This window comes from Delphinus delphis, chromosome 5, assembly GCF_949987515.2.
Source record: "Delphinus delphis chromosome 5, mDelDel1.2, whole genome shotgun sequence".
Taxonomy (NCBI): Eukaryota; Metazoa; Chordata; class Mammalia; order Artiodactyla; family Delphinidae; genus Delphinus; species Delphinus delphis.
This window is the reverse complement of record NC_082687.1, coordinates 58,560,983-58,581,479: the sequence shown is the minus strand read 5'-3', so window position 1 is coordinate 58,581,479 and position 20,497 is coordinate 58,560,983. Positions and strand designations below refer to the sequence as shown.

The 20,497-nt window shown below is 31.6% G+C and overlaps 1 protein-coding gene across 5 annotated transcripts in view; it reads left to right on the top strand.

The window, feature by feature from the left end:
• ADGRL3 (adhesion G protein-coupled receptor L3) overlaps nucleotides 1-20,497 on the top strand; it is an 872,689-nt gene that overhangs the window by 839,287 nt on the left and 12,905 nt on the right. For all 5 annotated transcript variants that reach the window (XM_060012458.1, XM_060012453.1, XM_060012455.1 and 2 more), the window contains one exon: nucleotides 822-918. In XM_060012458.1, the coding sequence (XP_059868441.1) occupies nucleotides 822-918 (97 nt within the window). The remainder of the gene's footprint in view (nucleotides 1-821; nucleotides 919-20,497) is intronic.

Here is a 20,497-nt window from a genome sequence, read left to right as displayed (position 1 = left end):
AAAATATTTTGTTTCCTGCTCACAAGATTGTTAATACTTTTTGATCCCTAACTCAAATAAAATAGCAAAGCAGTAAACCAGAAAAAAGTCCCCCCTCAATGGAAAAATATTACACTGCTTTCTTGAATTATCAGACACTTGGAAAATTGAATTTGAGAATATATATAATGATGTAAGAATTTTCAGTTCTCTATAAAACTTCCTACTGTCTAGAAATGAATGAAGATGAATCGACTTCCTTTATCTCCTTCAAAAGAAAGAAGAAGTTGAGATAGTATGTAACCTGTAAAATTACATTGGTCTTATAAAATTTATGGAAAATGTTAAGTTTAGTAACATTTTAATATACTCTGTTCTTTTCTTACCAAACTGTTTCTTCTTGCAAGATTCTGAATTCATAAGTAAATCTTTTGTTAATAAAACTTACAAATTAATGCATATTTAAATATCCCATTCCCATAAAAGTTACAATGAAAATAATTTGTTTTACCTTAGAAATTTAAATTATTAAATTCTATCTAGAGTACATTTCTATGTATCTTCATGTTTAAATTGGTATAGTATGTTACATTTATTCCTTTTAAATAGCTATAATTATTTCTGGCATAGGCATTTAAGAACACACTTAATGAGAACCAATTATTATCATTAATTTAGTTCCTGATGTTCTTATGCTACTGTACTACAAGCATGTAGAAGTTGTATATTTGCCAGATGCCAGAAATATAAGCCTCATACTGTAATAGAAACAAAAAAGAACATATGTGTGAAAATTCACAGTGTGGTGAGCGCATTTCCTTTTTTTCCTTTCCCTCCTCCAGAGCCGAATTCGTAGGATGTGGAATGACACGGTCCGAAAGCAGTCAGAGTCTTCCTTCATTACTGGAGATATAAACAGTTCAGCATCACTCAACAGAGGTAATTAGAAATAAGTTTTCATATTCACTCTTTTTTGTGATTACTTTAAGAAGTTCTTAAATGCATTGCTGTATTTGCAACTTCTGGACCTTGTTCCATGTGATAGGAATATTGCAAGGATATAAAACCTGGTTGAGTGTAGTAGTGTGTTCCATTATTCATAAGCCTTTTTGTTTTTTCAATCCAGAATTTTCAGGAGATCTTTTCTGAAAGTAAGTTAAAAAGTGAGAAACTTCTTTCTCTAGTCATCTGCCACTGTTATAAACTGGTGAGCTGTCAGGCCTCATTGGAAGCAGTGAAAATGGGCAATTATGTAGCTATATAGTCTGCTAAACATCATAGAGTTCCACATTACCCCACGTATAGAGCAATTTCATAGTCTTTGTGGAAGTAAAATTATACTCTCTAATACATACTTAAGGCAACCTGTGTATTTGGGGAAAAATCCCACCTAATCTTAATATCAAAAAGATGTGTCCAGATAATATTGGATATTTAAAGATACAGAAGAAAAAACCCACTATATATAAATCTTATATATATATAAAATGATTTTTTTGGTGTGTATGTGCTTCTGGTTAAAATGCTTCTGGGGTATCATTTTGGTTTTGAAAATGAAGTTCCCTTAATCTACTATTTTGTTTGTGGTTGATCTTTTTATTGCCTCTGTCTCTCTCTTTCTCCCTCTTCTCCCCCTCCCCACTGTGTGTGTGTGTGTGTGTGATTAAAATTAAATTGACTACAGTAAAAATGAGTAGATATAATGTTTGTGGAGAGCTAGAGTACACTACACTCTGTACAGGGAAATCTTTAGAATACACTTTTATCTGGGGGGTGGTGCTTCTATGAGCACATTCTAATTGCACTGTCCTAAAACAGACATTTTTTAATGCATATATTCAGTGGTTATTTTTATGATTGACATTGTTATTTTTTTTAGCCTCTAAGCTAGAATTATTTGTTTGTCCTAAACCTGTTTCTGAGAACTTTCTGTTATATTAAATGCTACTTAGAAACAATTTAATAATTATGGTTTACGATTAAGAAAGATTCAGATGCTGGTGCTGTTAATTACTTTTACTCAAGTAAGTTGCATCTTATTTATATAAAAGAAGTTACAACAAGTAGTGTCTAAGTTGAATTTGATATAGGGATTCATCCATATTATATTTAATTTTGATTGATTTACATACTTTTATTTGTGGTAGTGATATAGTTAACTATAAGCTAGTAATGATATTAAATTTTCTACATCACTTTTGCTTAAGTTAAAACAGTGAGTGCAAATATTCCTCCAAATCTGAAGAAAATACATTAAAATAAAACAATTACCTTCTTTTATTTTGTTTCATTTTTAGTTTATTTTACATAATATCTCTTAAGTATTCTTCTCATTTTAAGTTTAGTTTTACTGGTTAGTTTGTGAAAATTTAAATATGAATACTTTTAACTTTCTGACATACTTCTTAAACCACAGAGAATAGATTACTTACACATGCCTCCAAAGTTTAGGAACAAATTTGCTTTCATAGTGACAGATTTTTCTTTTTGCTTTAAATAATACATAGAAATAATACATAGAAAATTTACAGTATGTTCCTTTAAGAAAACTATCCTTATTAATAAGATTTATTATTAGAAGTAGCTTGCACCTAACGGTCACAGCTGCCATAGGATAAGTGTCATTTAAACAAAAGATGAGATTTAATTTTAATGAGGCACTGTTTATTCGCCTACTGTGAAGACAGATAAAATATGTAAAATAACTATTTGGTTTAGCATTATGATCTAAATTTATGTAAAGATAATAAGGTATGCAGCTTTATTAAAAATTATTTTAAATGAATAATTTTTATGACCTTGATTTTTAAGGTCAATCACATTATATAACATTGCTGTGCCCTTTTTAGTTCCTTCTCAGAAAGTTCAACTTGGAATATGTGCTATGAGGATGACTAGGTCAATTTGAAATATATTTATAGAAAATAATATTTTATATTGTCTGATTATATGTTTAAGTCTGTTTTTAAAATCTTTAGCTCTAAAAGATATTTCTTAAAGTTATTGAAGAAAGGATATAAAATTTCTTGTAACATCCAATAAGTTACTTTGATGATGGCTTTGGGGAGGGGGTTAAATTGAATTTATGACTTGTATGTTCATGCAGTGATCTTTTCCTTCAGCATATATATTCTTCCTTTCACTCAGTGACTTTAATGGTGGTAGACATCATAGTAATCTTCCTGCTCTCCTATATTAATTTCCTAGTTCCCCTAGTCAGAAACTCCTTATTTTATTCTCATCTCATTATTTTTTATCTTAGATGAGTGCAGTATTTTAAAATTTTATTTCTTCATATTATATCTCTGAAACTAGTCTTTAACTTCCTTCTTTAATCTTGTCTTATTTCCCAGGGTCCTATCCTCCCTGCATTCAGGCGTGTGTGTCATATTTAGGTAGGTGGCATCCAAGATTCACCTTTCCAGATAAACAGTTCAGTCACCTCAGCAACATAATTATTCACATCTATTTATTCAAAAAATTATATTCCCTATTATTAAAATAAAATGTTAGGCACTGCATTTTTATATCTTCCTGTACAGTATTCTAACTTCCCATTCATTCTTAGTTTCTTACAGCTGCAATTTTTTTTTTTAATTCCAACTCCATTTTCCTTTCTTTCTAACAGATACATTAAATCTCTTATATTTGCTTTTAGAGTACTTCTGACCTTTGAAAACTACAAGAAGTTGTCTAAAAATTAGTCCTATTTTCACTTCAGGTTTTCTTTCCTATTCATAATCACTGCTCAATTCATCAAAAGAATAATTATTTTAAAATTCTGTACGTCTTATCACCTATTCTTCCAAACAAGAATCCATCAGTATCATCTTTGGGATTCATTAAGAATAAAGCATCTACCATGCAGTGCAGAAATCTTTCTCAGTGGTTTTTATTTTTTCAAATCATCTCTAATATTCTGTTCTTGAACCAGCTTGTTACATCCTGTGTATCAGTTTACCTGTCCAGATTTCCCAATGTGATAAATTTGATTACTATTGGGATTTTACTCCTTGTAATCAAGCAAGACCTTGGAACATTTGTTGATAATTTTCAATTTATGTAATCATTCTTATATATTCTCTTTGGGATTTTGTTATTTGGTCACCTCATCTCTTTAAAAACTTTCATTACATTGCCCTTTGAATATATTTATGAAAATGTTTTCCAGGTGTTCTCTATACATTTTCAAAAATTTTTCTTCTGCTGACTTGTTTGCTACAATGCTACACACTCATACGAAGCCAGAATTTCTTGAGGGCAATACCCAATACTCCAGGGTTACCATCAAGTTAACTTCACCAATGCCGCTGTATACACAGGTAGAAGGAGCTTTTTGAGAGCCCTAAGGTGATGGTTGATTACAGAGAGTTTCAAGGAAAGTTAACTCTTATCCAAACCCAAGTTTCACAAACCCCACAGGAGGGTTTATTCATTTGTTCATTTAAACATATACAATTTGCACATACCTCGAAGACAGTCCTCAATCCCCAAGCTCCTCCCAGGCCAATAGAACTCTAATCCAAATTTCTGGAAGCTCTAAGTTCCTGATAGTAGTAGAAACGATTTGCAGCTAAGGTAATCTTTTTCACCTGTATCCCCTACCCACAATCTCTGCTAGCCAAACAGCATTCTGAGCTATTTAGATTAACAATACCTATAAAACTTTAGTTTGATCCAAAAATGAAGCATTTGGTGAGAAATTTCTCTGGTAGTTCAATTAATTGTTAAACATTTCCACTCTTTCTGTAGATTTATGTGGAAATTGGGATTTTTCTGAAATGAGACTTTACTAGGCTTTATCATCATGAATAATATAATTGCATTTCCCACTTTCTTTTTTTTAATAAGTTGAATTGACATCAGAAATTTCAGTTTAAAATCAAGGTTTGCTAGGTAGCTGCTACCAATATGGTATTGCTATATGAATTACCAAAAGGTGGCCCCCCTCCCAGCTGTGGATTGCAAAAATGTGCCGCATCTGAGTGGCAGAATTAGCAGAAAGGCATTTCTCCTTCTGCAACAATGACTTGGCCGGCATTGTGGGGTTTTATTTCCCCTACCTCCCATTCTCCATCTTACCAACCTCCCACACAAGTTAATGCAATATAGATTTTTATTCATGGAGATCTGACCAGTAAAGCTATATTTATTTAAGCCATATTTAAGTGTTATATGGCAGAAGAATGTGTAATCTGTAGTTGTTTTTTGCATAGAAGTTTTGAGTAAGGAGTTTTAACCCAGTGACTTTGGGTAAATTGCTTAACTTCTCAGTGTCTATGTAATAGGGATATAAACAGTACCCACGTCAGAGGGACTCTGAGAGGACTGAGTTAATATGTGTTAATTGCTTACAACATGCCAGGGACATAATAAGTACTATTATTATTCTATTCAGAAGTTCACTTATATTTTCTAACAAATGAAAACTGGTCCTTGCCAGTGCTCTCAACAATGTTATTAAAATTCATCATTCACTACCAAAGGTTTCTTTTCCTTTGTATTTCCTAATAATAATAGGTGGGAGGAATTAAGTGGTTACCTGAATGTCAAGTAAAAGAAATAATTTACCTAAAATGGTGCTCCCCTTGATGCTAACAAAAGGAAATAAACTCATAAAACTGAATTATCTCTTTTAAATTAGAAATTAAATGCAAATTACATCTGCATAGTTGTACTTTCCATTTTTGATTTGTAACTATATTTTAGCAATGAGGAAATAAAGGTACAATATTTCTTCTCCCTACCTTAGATAATGATATAAACAAGCACTACCTTCTCTTTCCTCCAAGCCCTCCAACCCTTCAGAGGTTTAGAGAACACTAGTTAGACAGGCCTGCTAAATAACCAGTTATGTAGCAGAGTAGGGATGTGACTCATTCCCTTTTTAAACTCATATCTTCTCAGAGCCTGTATTGTCTTTCCCAGGAGGCTGGTCACTGGCACTGATGAAACTTCACGATAAATCACCTGCTGTCTCATTAATATTCAGGCTACTAAACATATTTTGTTTTTATGTTTTTAAAGAAAAATACAAGTGAAAAGGTATAAGTGGTGTTCACCGCGATTAATGATTTCTATAAATTAAAGCTACTAGGGTGAACACGCAAACTCATTCACTCCATTTTATTAATGTTAGTAAATATAATTTGGCTTATATGCCTAAAGTGTCATATTGCCCCAAAGCCTTGCTGTTTTGAAGGATTATAAAATCATTTGTTATAAATATTAACCAGATTCTAATATAATCTGACATTTGTCAAATTTGCAGAAACAGTTAATCATATGCCTAAGAGTACTTCTTGCATAGCTAACAAATCAGACTAGGCTATATAACAAATTATTTTTTGTTTTGAGAAAGTATTACAATGATATGAGCACAAATATAATAAGTGTCCCATGGCATGGAGAAATTTTTCATTTGACATTCGCCATTATATTTATATCTAGTATTTTTTGACCTTTATATTCTTGATTGTAAATGAGGCAACAGTGATTTCTGTGTTAATTTCTTTCCTTTGTATGTGTCCTCAATAATCAGAAAATGTACAATAAAATAAGGATATCTTCTGTTTCAGGAAAATCAGTTTAATATACAAAAGCAAAATAGGTACAGATTTTAAAAAGTGAGTTGCTGCATCAAATAGATAATTAAACAATACTACTAATACCCTGATTCCTAATTCTAGGAGACCAAGTAACTTTCAGAATGAACTTTTCATTGTAAAATGGAATATATTAAATATTGATCTCTAGTCAATCTGGGGCAAATGTTCTTTCTGTAAATTGTTAGCAGGAACTGAAAAAGAAAAACTTTTAAAATGCTTGCCCAGTGAGTCCTTCTTATGTTTTGTTCTTAACTTTGTCTCTTTGTTCGGAATCCTTGAAATCATCCAGCCTCTCACAGTCAACTACACAATATTAAAAATGGTTTTATTATTATTATTATTATAGTTTTCAAAGATCCCTTCACAAAGGCTTATTTATGTAGAGTAGATTTCTCATTTTTATGATATATTGTCTTACTGCCTTTATATATAGTTAGCAGTATCTCTTACCTCTTTGTTATAAATCAGACAAGCCACAGTGGGTTACCTTGATAACTTCTAAATATGGTGCTATAGAACATTTCCAATTGGTTTTAAAATATTACTGTTTTGTATAAGTTGCTGAGAATGTAATTTTTTTTAGAAAACAGTATCTTTTTTGAGAACTAAATGTGAATACTACAACTTATCTTCAGAAATTAGTGGTATTCTTTTCTCTGATAGAACACAATGTGCCTCTTTATACTCTTGGTGAAGTTGGGATTTCTCCTTTAGTGTGTGTAACTATCATTTACCTGTTTTACACTGTTTCATTATTTATTATCCATTATCTTTATATCCATGAAGAACCTGGGTTTTCTGGCAATTTGTCCAAAATCACATGGCTAATAAAGAACACAATCTAAATTCCAAACGACGGCTTTCTGACCACACAGCCCTACTTACAATAATAAAAATGTTCGTTATTTTCTTATGATGACAGCTTTACATGAAGCTTGCTGAAGACTAGAATTAGGTTTCCAAGAATGTATTTCAGAATGATTTTTATCACCTCATGGAAATAAGATATTCTTAAAGCACAATTATTCACATCTTTATTTCTTAATTTCCTTGATGTACTATTCATTTCTTTCCACTTTATTTTGTTATAAGTGCAATTCTTCAGAGTGGATTCATTCATCCTATTTATTTAGGGAAGGAGAAGCTTTTAAATATTGTGAATATATGGGGAGATGGATTGACCAATAACATTTTTTTACAAAACTATTTGATATCAAATATGCTGAATTACTATACATAACTGTTCAGTTGTAGGACTTAGATTGCAAGAATTTTATAATCATTCTTTTCTCCTGGAAGTTCTCAAATACCAAAAATCTCAAGATATTTTATTAGTAGAATCCTTTTATCTTTAATTTTTAATTTCTTATATTTCAGTAAAAGGATAAATATTTTGGTCAGAGCAAAGACTGTGTTTAAAAAATCTGGTAAATAGCTTCTGCCTATAATCCTTTAGTAATAGAACCAAAAGTATAACTTTCCCAAATCTCTGTACTCCTGAATTTGATATTCCTTGAAACTGTGTCCTCTGTCAGGGCAATATAATAATGCCTAGAACAGATAGGAAATTTATTTGAGTTGACTTCAAATAGGTAGTGATAATGTTATAAATTAAACTTCTTATTACTTTTATGTGCTAATTCCAGTTTTTTAAAAACTATGAAATGCCTTATAATTCAAATTTTAAAAGCAAAAAAAACTGGGCTGTACCTCTCATCTGGAAAAATATTCCTACTGTATTATAAGCATAAAATTGTGATGCTATAAATGCGGTATATAATAACCAAAGTTAACTAAAAGTCATCACTTGTCCAGATTATTTTTTTCTAAGAAATAGATTATATTAACCTATATCTGCTATTTGAAAGTGAATAGAAGCTAGTTCATTTACATGAAAAATTAAAATATGGAAATAGAATATATGTTTAGCATAAGAAGCTCTTAGAAAAAAAAGATACTTAAATACCAATAATTGTGTATTATCCAAGATAGCCCCTGTTTATTGCACACTGAGACTTGCACTTTATATAGTTCAGCCTTATATACTGCATGCCATTTAAAAATAAGTGTTTATGTGATAGGCTCTCCTATAATCTTCATAATAGACTTTCCTCATAGTTTATTATTATAAGGAATGTGGGTGCTTTAAAAACTAAAACAAGTTACCCATCACATTCATAGATAGTAATATATAACCCCAGAAAAATCACTGGAGAACTAAGAAAGATTTAAAAGGATATACAGATTGAAGGAAGACAATTAGTCTTGATGTAGAAAAATAGAAACAATATGTTTCCTGAAACAGTCTCAGTCTAAACAGAACAGAGCTGGTTATGATTATATGACAAAATAAGCCTTCTCTGAACAACATAATCAAGAATCTCTTTATTCATAGATATCTTGTTTTAATTCATATCTACTTTTCTCTCACATACTTTTTTTCAAATAAATTTCCAAATATAAAATTCAGGTTTTAGCTGGTATAGACTTTCTGCATACGAGTTTGTAAAATTTGTACAATATAAGAAAATATACCAATAGAGGGCAGAGAAGTATATGAAAAGTCATATTTTCTTCAAATTGGTAAATTATTTTATATTGTTAAGTAGTTATACTTTCCTTTGTTCTGAGGTTTGTTTTATTCAGCAAAACTTCACAAGCAGTGTGAATTTACAAATAAAATGTAAAGCAGTGTGTGATTTACAAATAAACACAGCTGTGGGAATGACTACATTCTTACTAGAAAGAAATGGAATTTACTGCTATTTTACCTGTGGATAAGCATACTTGACCCATTATCTTTGGGCTCAGTATTCTTTGTTTTGAGTACTATGCCAATGTATTGAAAATATCCAAGTTAAAAGCACACAGAAATACATGACTTTGACCACAAAAAATGAGTTTTACAGATGAATGACTGAGTAGTATAGGTTCATCATTTCTACTTGCAAATCAGCCACTCTCTATACTGTAAAACAAAGATTCGTCAAGAATTATGATTTCTAAGCCTACCACTGTTGTCTAGAGCAGTCAGAAAACATAAGAGCTCTGAGAAATTTCTTTTTCAATAAAAAACAATAATGAGTATCTAATGGTATCAGTTTCTCCATTGCAGCACAACCGGGTTGTGTTGAATTTCAGGGCAAAAAAAAAAAATGTATATACATAAAATAATACTTTAAAGCTTTTAGAAGAAAATATACTTTAGATTTTAGGTTAAAGGAGTTCTTGAAAACAAAGATCATAAATTATAAGAAAAAGACAGATAAGAGTCCTATCTCAAAATTTAAACAGTACTCAAAACAGGTGAGCTACTGGAAGGAGGTGTAAACAATACATATAAAAAACAAAATGTTAATGCATATATTGTATCAATAAATAATCAATAAATAAAATTCAACAACCTAATATGTATGTGGGCAAAAGATAAGAACAGGCAATTCACAGAATAAGAAACCTTTACAACCGATAAATATATGAAAAATTATTCCATCTGTCTGGTAATCAGGAAAATGCAAGGTATAACAGTAATATGAGATACTTCATACTCTATCAAATTGGCAAAATGTCAGCCTGACAATACCATGTCCTAGCAAGAATTTAAGAAATATACACTGCTTATGGGACGTGTGAATTGATACATACATATTTGACAGCATTGTGGCAATATGTTGTAGAATGAAAATGTGGACCACATATGACCCAGGAATTTTACTTCTAAATGTTTATTGTAGAAAAACCCATGTATCTGATGAAGAAGACATGTATAAAGCAAATTAGTGCAAAATAAGGGAGAACAGAATACGTAATTTCTAGGGTTCCCAACTCTAAAGCTTTGAATTTACATAATGAAATAGAGGCAACACCTCTACCTTCAGAATATTTCATTTTATACTGAACTAACAATGACCCGATCTGTACTCTGGAGAAGACATGTCATTGAAATCCATATTAATAGATTCCCAGTGAATGAATTAGCTATTAAAAGAAACTGAAGTATCCCTGAACCATTTGAAAGAAATTTAATAGGCAGGTTGATTAAAATTTAATAGCTGACTTGTTGGCTATTAAAAGTGCACAGTGTGATAAATCAAGATGTCAGCTCTTCAATTTATGACTTTAGAAAAAAATGATGAAAAAGATTTTGGCTTTCAATAAAGCATTTCTTTGACACTTTGTAATTTCATTAATTGTTTGAATAAAAACAGTAAAAAATATAAAATTATGGTTTCTATGGCTTTAAAACTTGTATAACTTTTAAGGATAGTATGCAGATTATTTTAGCTTTGTTTATTATTATAAACAACTTGGTCTTGATTAATATGGCTGTCTCTATTTTATAAAGTAGCCCTTTAAAATTGAACTAATCATTGCTTACACTGGCTTTCTGTAGATTGCATGTGTGCTGATATTGTTTTGTTACATAGAAAAGCAAAAAATAGGAAACAAAATATTTAAAATAGAAAATGCCTATTGAATCAGTTCTCCACAGTTCTAGAAGTCTCTTTTATCTATTTACTTTTATTTTTGTTTGTTTATTTATGTTATGTGAATTAATATGTGAATATGAAAATAAAATAATTGAACATTACAGAAAAGCATATTATAAAAAAGTAATGCACTCCTATAAGGCTCCTAATAAAATTTTGTTGAAACATATTTTTGGGAGAGGGTGCTAAAAAATGTTTGAAAATCGCTGATATAAATATGTTTAAGAAAAACTATCAGAGTCATGTGTGACCTTGAATAAATTATGAACATCTCTGGACCTGCGTTTCTTTACATATTGAGCGATGATAGTAGATTAGATAAGATTAAAATCTTATTCCATTGTAAATTCTGGATTATAACCTTTCTCCATTATGTTATACTGCAATTGATTAGGTGATACTTACATACATAAGATATATTTTGGGTATTCTGAATCATTTTTTCCAGTTTTCTTGTTTATATTATAGGTCACTCGCCAAAGAAAGAGACATGTCTTTTTTCCCGTATACCTCTTTTCTTAAATATTGAAAAGGAAATAAAAGCCTCAGGACCCTTTCACCGGAAAGAAGTACAGGCATGTGTGTGCACAACGGAGCACACAAACATACACCAAAAGCATTTTACATACAATTTTAAGGGTTTCACAACTTCATGGATACCATCTCCTGGTGAAAGATTCCTTGCCTTACACTGAAGTTAGTATTCTAATTCTATAGAAAATACCATCATTAGTGAAATTATTTTTACTTGTTACAAAATGAAGTCTCTGCTTTCGGCCAAAATTAATGTGGCCCAAAACAAAACAAAACCCAAGCACAAAGCTGAAAACAAAAGCACAAAGTCATCACTCAGTAGTAACTCTGCTGTGTGTATAACTCTGACTTGTATGCTCAGTCGATATATATAATGAAAATGACTTCATAAAAGAAAAATATGTCAAACCAAAGGAGAGAGAACCATGAGGGAATTAAGTGGAGGATGAGGTACATTAAGAAAGAAAGAATCATCCAGGTAAAGCTATTTTATTGAAATAAAACAGAACATTTACCATGTTACATGTTTATACATAAAAATTTGAAAATTGACGTATATTGGTATGTGACTATTAGAGAATGGTGTATTCACTTGGTTCATTAGATCACCGAGGTCTTAATTTATAAAACTTTGCCCATTCAATATGATAAAATAAGAATATAACTACATTTTTTAAAAAATGAAGTGTGAGGGGCGAGCAGAGTGATAGTTCAAGTTATTTTAAGAGCTTTTCAGTATACTTTTGTTAGCCTGCTGTCAAGAAGAAACGTTGTTTGAATTATGTTTCTGAATGATATAATATAGATTCAAGTGAGATCCAACTGTCACCTTGTTTCAGATCTGTTCTTTACTTCACAGTTTCAAAGCAGGCAGATCTGCCTTGGAGTTTCAGTCCTCAATTACATGTTCACATTGAACTGACCTAGGCAGTGCTGTCATTCAGGGCCTCCCAATGTCAAAACACCTATTTTATTTTCATAAGGAAAGAAATGTAGCAGTTTTGTGGTAAAAACTACACATTTGAAAAGTGTACTCATTATTCCATTCAAATTTCACTCATTTAAAAACTTTTATATCAAAAACATCAGTCTTCAGGTATAAAGTTAAAAGAAAAAAAACCTCTTCTTAAAATGATTATCTGTGATTTTAAACTTAGTCTTTTTTCAGTAACTTACTGTCTTACAAAAAAATCATCAGAAAAACTTCCCTAAGTTTTTCAGTGTGGAATATGAAAATCCTCTTTTGCTTTCTATCATGCTTTCACCAGAAATAAAGATTTTGTGCTTGGTCTTCTGTCGATAGCCTTGTTAATGATTCACATATGTTGAAATTCAATGTTAATTCCTTTTCCATGGTTTTATGAAAGAGCTGACCCTTGTTTCTGATAGCAAATATGCAGGTATGACTAGACTGTAGCCAGGATTTAAGGACTCAGAGAATTAAAGAACAGCTATTTTTCACAGCCACCTTGAGCTGTTTTACCCTATTTTAGCTTTTTTGAGTAATGGCAGGTTGTACTGTTTTTTTCCCCTCTAATTAATATCTTCAGTTAGTATTCAGGTAGCATTTTCTATTTCCAAATAATTATATGAATGTTTATCTTTGCTTTAAAAGTTTCAGTATTATGGCCACTGGTGTAGTATTAGAAGGAAATAAATCACATTAGAAATTAGACAAATGGCACTCTTCAAAAATTTACTCAAAATATAAAACTATTCATAATTGATAAAATGACTTTAGTTTTCGTATTTTCAGGATGCCATGGATTTCACATAAATTTTTTCTTTAATTAAGGAAATATTTATTGTGCTCTAAGAACTAACCTAGACATGCGGTATAGAGCAGTGAAAAAACAAAAACCCTATGTATTCCCTGTTTTCCTGGGGTTTACATTCCAGTGAAATTAGCACATAAACATGCTTTTCACATACATAGGCTGTAACTACCTCCCAGCATCAACTGATTTGTGTCTTCAAACTGACTAACCAGTAAGCTTAACTTTTCAGCTGAAAAACAGTGACAGATGGTCTGTAAACACTGATCTTCTTGGAAGTCTTCAGCAATTTCACAGCTATTAGAAGGGAAGTTTACAAATCAGAAGTTAGTTGGAGGTAAGAGAAAGAGGCAGGATGGACAGAACCTTGGAAAATAGTATCAGAATTCAAAGTGACCCTATTAAATTGGAGAAGCAGCTAGAAGCAAACAGAATAGACTTAGGCAAAGACAAGTGAAATGCAGTGCAGCTACAGAGAAAAGACAAAAGTAACTGTGCACATAAAAGATGAAGGTAGACAGGTTCTGTGCAGGTTTTTAGGAAAAGATCTAGGCATTGGCAACAAGCAGGTTTTTTTAGCACAGACGGTGCTACCTTTAAAAAGTATAACTGAAATGCCTAAATGTGAGTGGGTACTGTAGGAAACACTTTCTAGGAAAATTGCACTTGTTTGGCATGCCAACAGGAAAAATGGCCTCTTGAGGTCACAGCAAGCTGTGAGTGTCCATTAAAAATTATTAACTTCTTACACTAGGTGAATCAAATGAGGGATAATTGTTCAGTTATTCAGACATCTCCCTCATTCTTTCAAACTAGCAAACTCATAGAGCTTACCCATAACCTTACATTCTTTGCAAAACATTAATCACCAAACTTTACATCCTGCTCTGTAGTTCCTGTGACTGAGCCCTCACTTGTGTTATAACTCTCCACTTTCAGGACTAAATCAGTTTCAGTGACACTAATTATGTTAGTTTTAAATGGTATATGAAGTATAAAGATGAGCAATAGTTAAAAAGCAGCTTAATTTAAATAGTGATTCTTTTTCTATCAGGAAAAAATGTCCTTAATACCAAGGATAAAAAGAAAACTGACTTTATTTTTGTTTTAAATTGTTTTAATGTGTTTGTGTGATTTTAGATTTAATGGCAGGTAGATCTCCAATCATGTCACTCATTAGGGCTGTAGATTAGTAACAGATTCTGTGTTGCACCCGGATTTGAGGAAGCACCCTACTAAAGCCATGTGGCGGGGACTGAATATTGTTCCATTTCACCAACATTGTGTCATAATACAGCTGTATACCAATCCATTTCTGCTATTGTTGCTTGCCTTTCTAGCTCAGCAGGAATTGATGAGATAAATAAGTGAACTTTAAAATTCAGTCTTCCTATATTAGATTTCACTGATATAAGTGCTTTAAATTTAAAGTACATTCAAAAATTAGAAAAACACTAAGAAAAACTGAAAAGGAACTTTATGCTAAGAAAGCTAGAACTAGATTTTCTATACAAATTGTGATAGCTTTGTTAGAATTCCATTATGGAGCTCCATTTTTGTATGATTAAACTTTTTTTATTCTCACATTATTAGCTTTTTTGTAAACTGAACGCTAAACAGAAACCAAAATATTGAGTCACCTGCTTCTTGCTTATGCTTGATTCTTCCCAACTCAATTGTTTCCTTATTCTAACGTATAGATCATCTTTTTTTAAATTACATTCTTTTATCATTTATTTATTAGTTTTTGAATTCAGGTAAATTGACATATTAACATTATACTAGTTTCAGGTGTATAACAATTAAATACTTGTATATATTATGAAATGGTCACCACAATGAGTCTAGTTCACATTCATCACCATAAATAATTAGTTTTTTTTTCTTCTGATGAGAACTTTTTTTTTTTTTTTTTTTTTTTTGATGAGAACTTTTAAGCAGATCATCTTCTTTTACATCAGCAGGTAAAAAAAAGGAATATTTTCTTTTATAAGCTATATGAAGCCAGAGAAAAAAGTGACGAGCCATCTTTCCAGCCTACTGTTTGTTTTCCAGTTAGTTTAAATTACATAATGTGTAGGAATAAAAGGAATGTGTAGAGATGTACATATAAGTCCCAGACATAAAGATCTTACCCTTATTTGATCTATAAGGAAGTGTAAAGAGTTTGAGCAATTTTATATTTTTAAGGTTTTTACCCTAGTTCATTTTAAGTTGCTTACACCTTTCATTTTTTATTTAAGTGCTTATTTAGAGTAACTTTAGAAGACAGCTACTTGTGTTAGAAGACTAACTTTCCTTTTTACTTGAGAAAAGGCTGCAATAATAAATATTAGGTAGCAGATACAATTTACAGGTAGTTTGCTTTCTAAAAATGTTGGGCAGACCAAATCCTGTCTCAAACAATTAATCTTAAATTTGTGTAACATCAACAATATCCATGTTTAAGATTAACAGTATTCCATTTCTTATCTGAAAGGCACCGTAGCCAACTCTTTTTAGCTTTTCATACTAATATACCATGTATTTAATTCATCAATGGGAAACAATAACCTGATATGCCCATTATATGATAAATTGAAGATCTGTCATCTCACTGTGTAAAGACATCTAAATGTATATGAAGTACAATTTCAGCAAATATTCATCGAGCACACGGAAAACTTCTGTGCTAGTTCTATGCTAGTTCTTTGCAGAATGTGTAGGATGCAAACATATGGCTTATTTCCTGATAAAACTGAAACTTTCTAGCTCTAGCGATCAGACAAGCTTTATTGTCCTTTAAATCAATAGTTCACTTTCCCAATTTTGAGGTTAAAATATTTATTTGACTGGTAATTTACTATAAAACAAAGAGCTATGATTAAGAAAAAATTAAAACTGCCATGGCCAAGTTTTCCATTTTCATTTTTTTAACATTTCTATGAGTGACTGAATGTTCTTGTCATATTCATTCAATATAGATTACTTTTTATTTTGTTGTAGATTCACTTGCAGTTGTATGAAATGATACAGAGATTATGTACCTTTTACCCAGTTTCCCTCAATAATATCTTGTAAAACTGTACTACAGTGTTACAGCCAGGATATTGACATTGAAACAGTCCTCCAATTTTGTTCAGATTTCTTCTATTTTACTTGTATTTAATTGTATCTGTGTGTGTGTGTGTGTGTGTGTGTGTGTGTGTGTGTTTAGTTCACTGCAATTCTATCACAAGAGTAAGTTTGTGTATCCACGACCATAGCCAAGATACAGAGTCATTCCATCACCTCAAGGATGCCTCATGCTGCCCTTTTATTACCATACGCACCTCCCTCCCGTTTGCATTTTTAAACCCTGGCAACCACTAATCTATTCTCCATTTCTATAATTTTGTCATTTCAAGAATATATGTATTTATAGAATCATTCAGTTTTTGAATTGTCTCTTTTACCCAGTATAATTCTCTAGAAATTCATCCAGGTCATTATGTGTATTGATAGTTGTTCCTTTTTATTCCTGAGTAATATTCCATGGTATGGATGTGCCACAGATTGTTTAACTGTTCACCAGTTGAAGGACATCTGGGCTCTTTCCCATTACGGGCTATTACAAATAAAGCTGCCATGACCATTCATCTGTAGGTTTTTGTGTGAACATAAATTTCCAGTTCTCTGGGATAAATGTTCAAGAGTACAATTGCTGGGTGGTATGGTAATTGCACGTTTAGTTTTATAAGAAGCTGCCAAACTGTTTTTCAGAGGAGCTGTACTATTTTACATTCCTACCAGCAAAGTACGAGTGATCCAGTTTCTCTTCATCCATGCCAGCATTTTTGTCACCACCATTTTTAAGTGTGTAATGATATCTCATTATGGTTTTAACCTGTATTTTCCTAATGACTAATAACAGTTATTTTCTCATTATGAGCTTGTTTGCCACCTGTATACCCTCTTCCATAAAATGTCTGTTTATACCTTTGGCCCATTTTCTAATTGGATTGTTTTTGGTTTTGTTTCTTGTTGATTGTTTTTTACTGTTGACCTTTGGGAGTTGTCCAAAGTCCCATATATCCCAGATACTATTCCTTTGTTGGATTGCAAATATTTGTAAATTTGTTTGCAAGTATTTTCTCCTGTTCTATATATTTCTATTCTCTAATATATATATTTAAATTAATATATACCTGTGTTTTCAACCTATCCTTATATAATTTGTGTTTTTCTTTCTTCATTTTTCTTTTCTTTATCATCTAACACAAACATACATTCTGCCTGTCATTTCCATACATGGCCTAATTATATTTAATAAAACTGTCATTCTCAATTTTTTGCTTTTTTGGTTAAATGACTCTTGAGGGTGGGAGGTTGTAAGCATACTGACAGTATGTTAGAGATTAAGTACATCTGTTCATAAAGAGATGAAAGAGTTTAACTTTGTTACTTTGCTATGCCAAAGTCCAAACAACCAGTTGGAAAATGGAAAATGGAATTACATGTATTGCTTGATACCATGAAGTTAATATTTTATTTAAAATATTTAAAAATAATATCCTTATGATTATTTTATCAGATTTGTAAGTTCACCTAATTAGTATGCTTACTATGGTGTACTAATAAGTGTGATTGCATTTTAGTTTATTTCAATTTAAAGAATTCTTCTTCATAGAATTTTAAGTAATGTCAAAATCTTCTGTTGTATCAACAGCTGCTCTCCAAATGAGTGTTTTATCATAAATGTTGCCTTTTATTATTTCATTGAAAACAACCCAATGGTTTCCGTGATTGAGGGAATGTTGTTTAATTTTAACTTTTCTTTCTGTGTTTTAAACTTTTCTTTCAGCTTTTGTTTTGTGTTATATGTTTTGTTTATACGAAGACTATATTTTGCTTTTTTTTTTAATTTTTCATTTTTAGCAAGCATGGGAATATATTTTTGCTTACACTCTGGGAAAGAGAAGACCCTAAATGTGGCTTAATCAACATTGTAAATCATTTAATTTCTTTCCCATTGAGTTGGATACGTGCCTTGATGGAAACGTGTGCTTTAGTGGCATATATTTTTGAGTCTAACTAGCTGCCTGCCTGTAATCAGGACTATATCAACTGTTGTCATTCTAAATGTTTCCTTTCCTTTTTTTCAAACACATTTGCCTGATTGACCTTTTTTTTTTCTCTGTCTTTCTATGGGGCTGCTCCAGGAGCCATGGCTAATCATCTTATAAGCAATGCTCTGCTTCGTCCGCATGGTACTAACAATCCCTATAATACATTGCTTGGGGAACCGGCGGTCTGTAACAACCCTTCTGTCAGCATGTACAACGCACAAGGTGTGCTGGAGTTTATTTTAATTTTTTCAAGTGAGAGTCCCAGTTTATGTAGCTTTTGTGGCCACATTCTATTTTTCTTTCTTTCTTCCTGCCTTTTCTTTCTTTTGGAAGCAGATGCACAGACTCTTTTTGCCTTCCACCCCTCTTGGTGCTTTTATTTTCCATTTTCCTTAGGTTTTCCTTAGTAAGAAATGGATTCCTTCCTTCTGATAAACAAATGCTTGATTCATCAATATATTTTTGTTTCTCTGTAATGTTGTAAAGTGTATTGTGGTTTGTCAGTACTTTTCTTGTTGTTGATTGATTTCTATATTAAATACCTATGTATTCATTTTAAGAAATGAGATATTTGCCTAAGGTAAGTAAGATAAAGGAAGACTTGGTTCAGCAATCTTAAGATCAAGAAAGTAATCTTACTCTGTTATACCATGAATCACACTCTAGGCACAAACATCACTACAGATGAAAGCACTTAGATCAACTCCATGGAAAACACTGAAATAAGCTGTGGTGGAAAGAACAGTGAATTGAACAGTAGCAGATCAGGTTCTACCATAGCTTGATATTGCCTCTATGAACTGGCTCAGGAAGGTCATGAAATGCTTTTTCTACTGTGACTGCATGTTAAAAACAAAGGTTTTAAATATGGTTCCTCTGTATATCCTCCAACTTTAAATGATTTAAAAATTTAATTGTATCTCAAACACATAAGCATAAATCTCTTTAAAACCACTTACAATCTAAGCATTTTTACATGACTTTTTACCTTTTCTAAGCTAAAAAATGTATTGGGGTATAAGAAATTTAAAATATTCATATCATAAATAAAGTGACCACAGGAAAAATTTATTCAAGTAAAAGTGTCATAAAAGAAAAATTTTAGTCAGTGATACACCTATTTAAAATTATATTTGAAAGAAAATTCACAATAACAAAGAGACTTTGGTGGTTCCTTCAAATTGGATGAGACAGATTAGCAATATTTTAAATTTTTCCCAGGCAATCTTGAATAAAATTTCTATTATCCTCTTTGGGAATCTGTGTGTGTGTGTGTGTGTGTGTGTGTGTGTGTGTGTGTGTGCGCGTGTGTGTGTGTGTGTTTCTTCTCAGTCAGAGGTAAAAGATTAGTGGCATGAGTGCGAAAAACTTGGTGTGCATGCTTATTCCAGAAAAGCATGTTTGTTGCAACATGGTCATTGGGTGTCTAAAACCATCTGAGTTTCCCAGGTGACACCTTGTCAGATACGAAGGATAATTTTAAATTTAAGGATAATTTTAAATTTAAATTTCAAAAATACCAAAGCCAGTAAGTCAGAAGTGACTTCAGGAATAGTCAAGTTGTTTTTCAATAGGATTAAATAATTAAGCAAACTGTCAGTTTTATCCAGTTTCTTAAGGGCCTACACCTAAGAATCATAGACTTAGAATCAAAAGAAGAGATAGAACTCATTGAATCCTCTGTTCCACATTGTGGACGTTCTGTCAACCTGTGCTTAAGTATTTCCTCTAATGAGGCCCTTCCTACCTCGGGATTTTATATATTCAATTGTTGAAGTGCTCCATTCGTTATAAATATTTTTTCTTTCCACCAAGTCGAAATTTGCCTGTGGCTGTGATGCTTAGGTTTGCCTTCTAGAACAAAGATGAGCAGAGCATTTTTCTGCTGTCTGTGGCAATCCTTTAAATATTTGAAGGCAGTTAATCTGGCTTCTTTTAGTCCTCCATTTTCTAGTAAAGCAACCTCAGTGCTATCAGGAGGAGAAAGTTTCTTCATGGTTGTCCCCCTTCACATTGTCTACCAT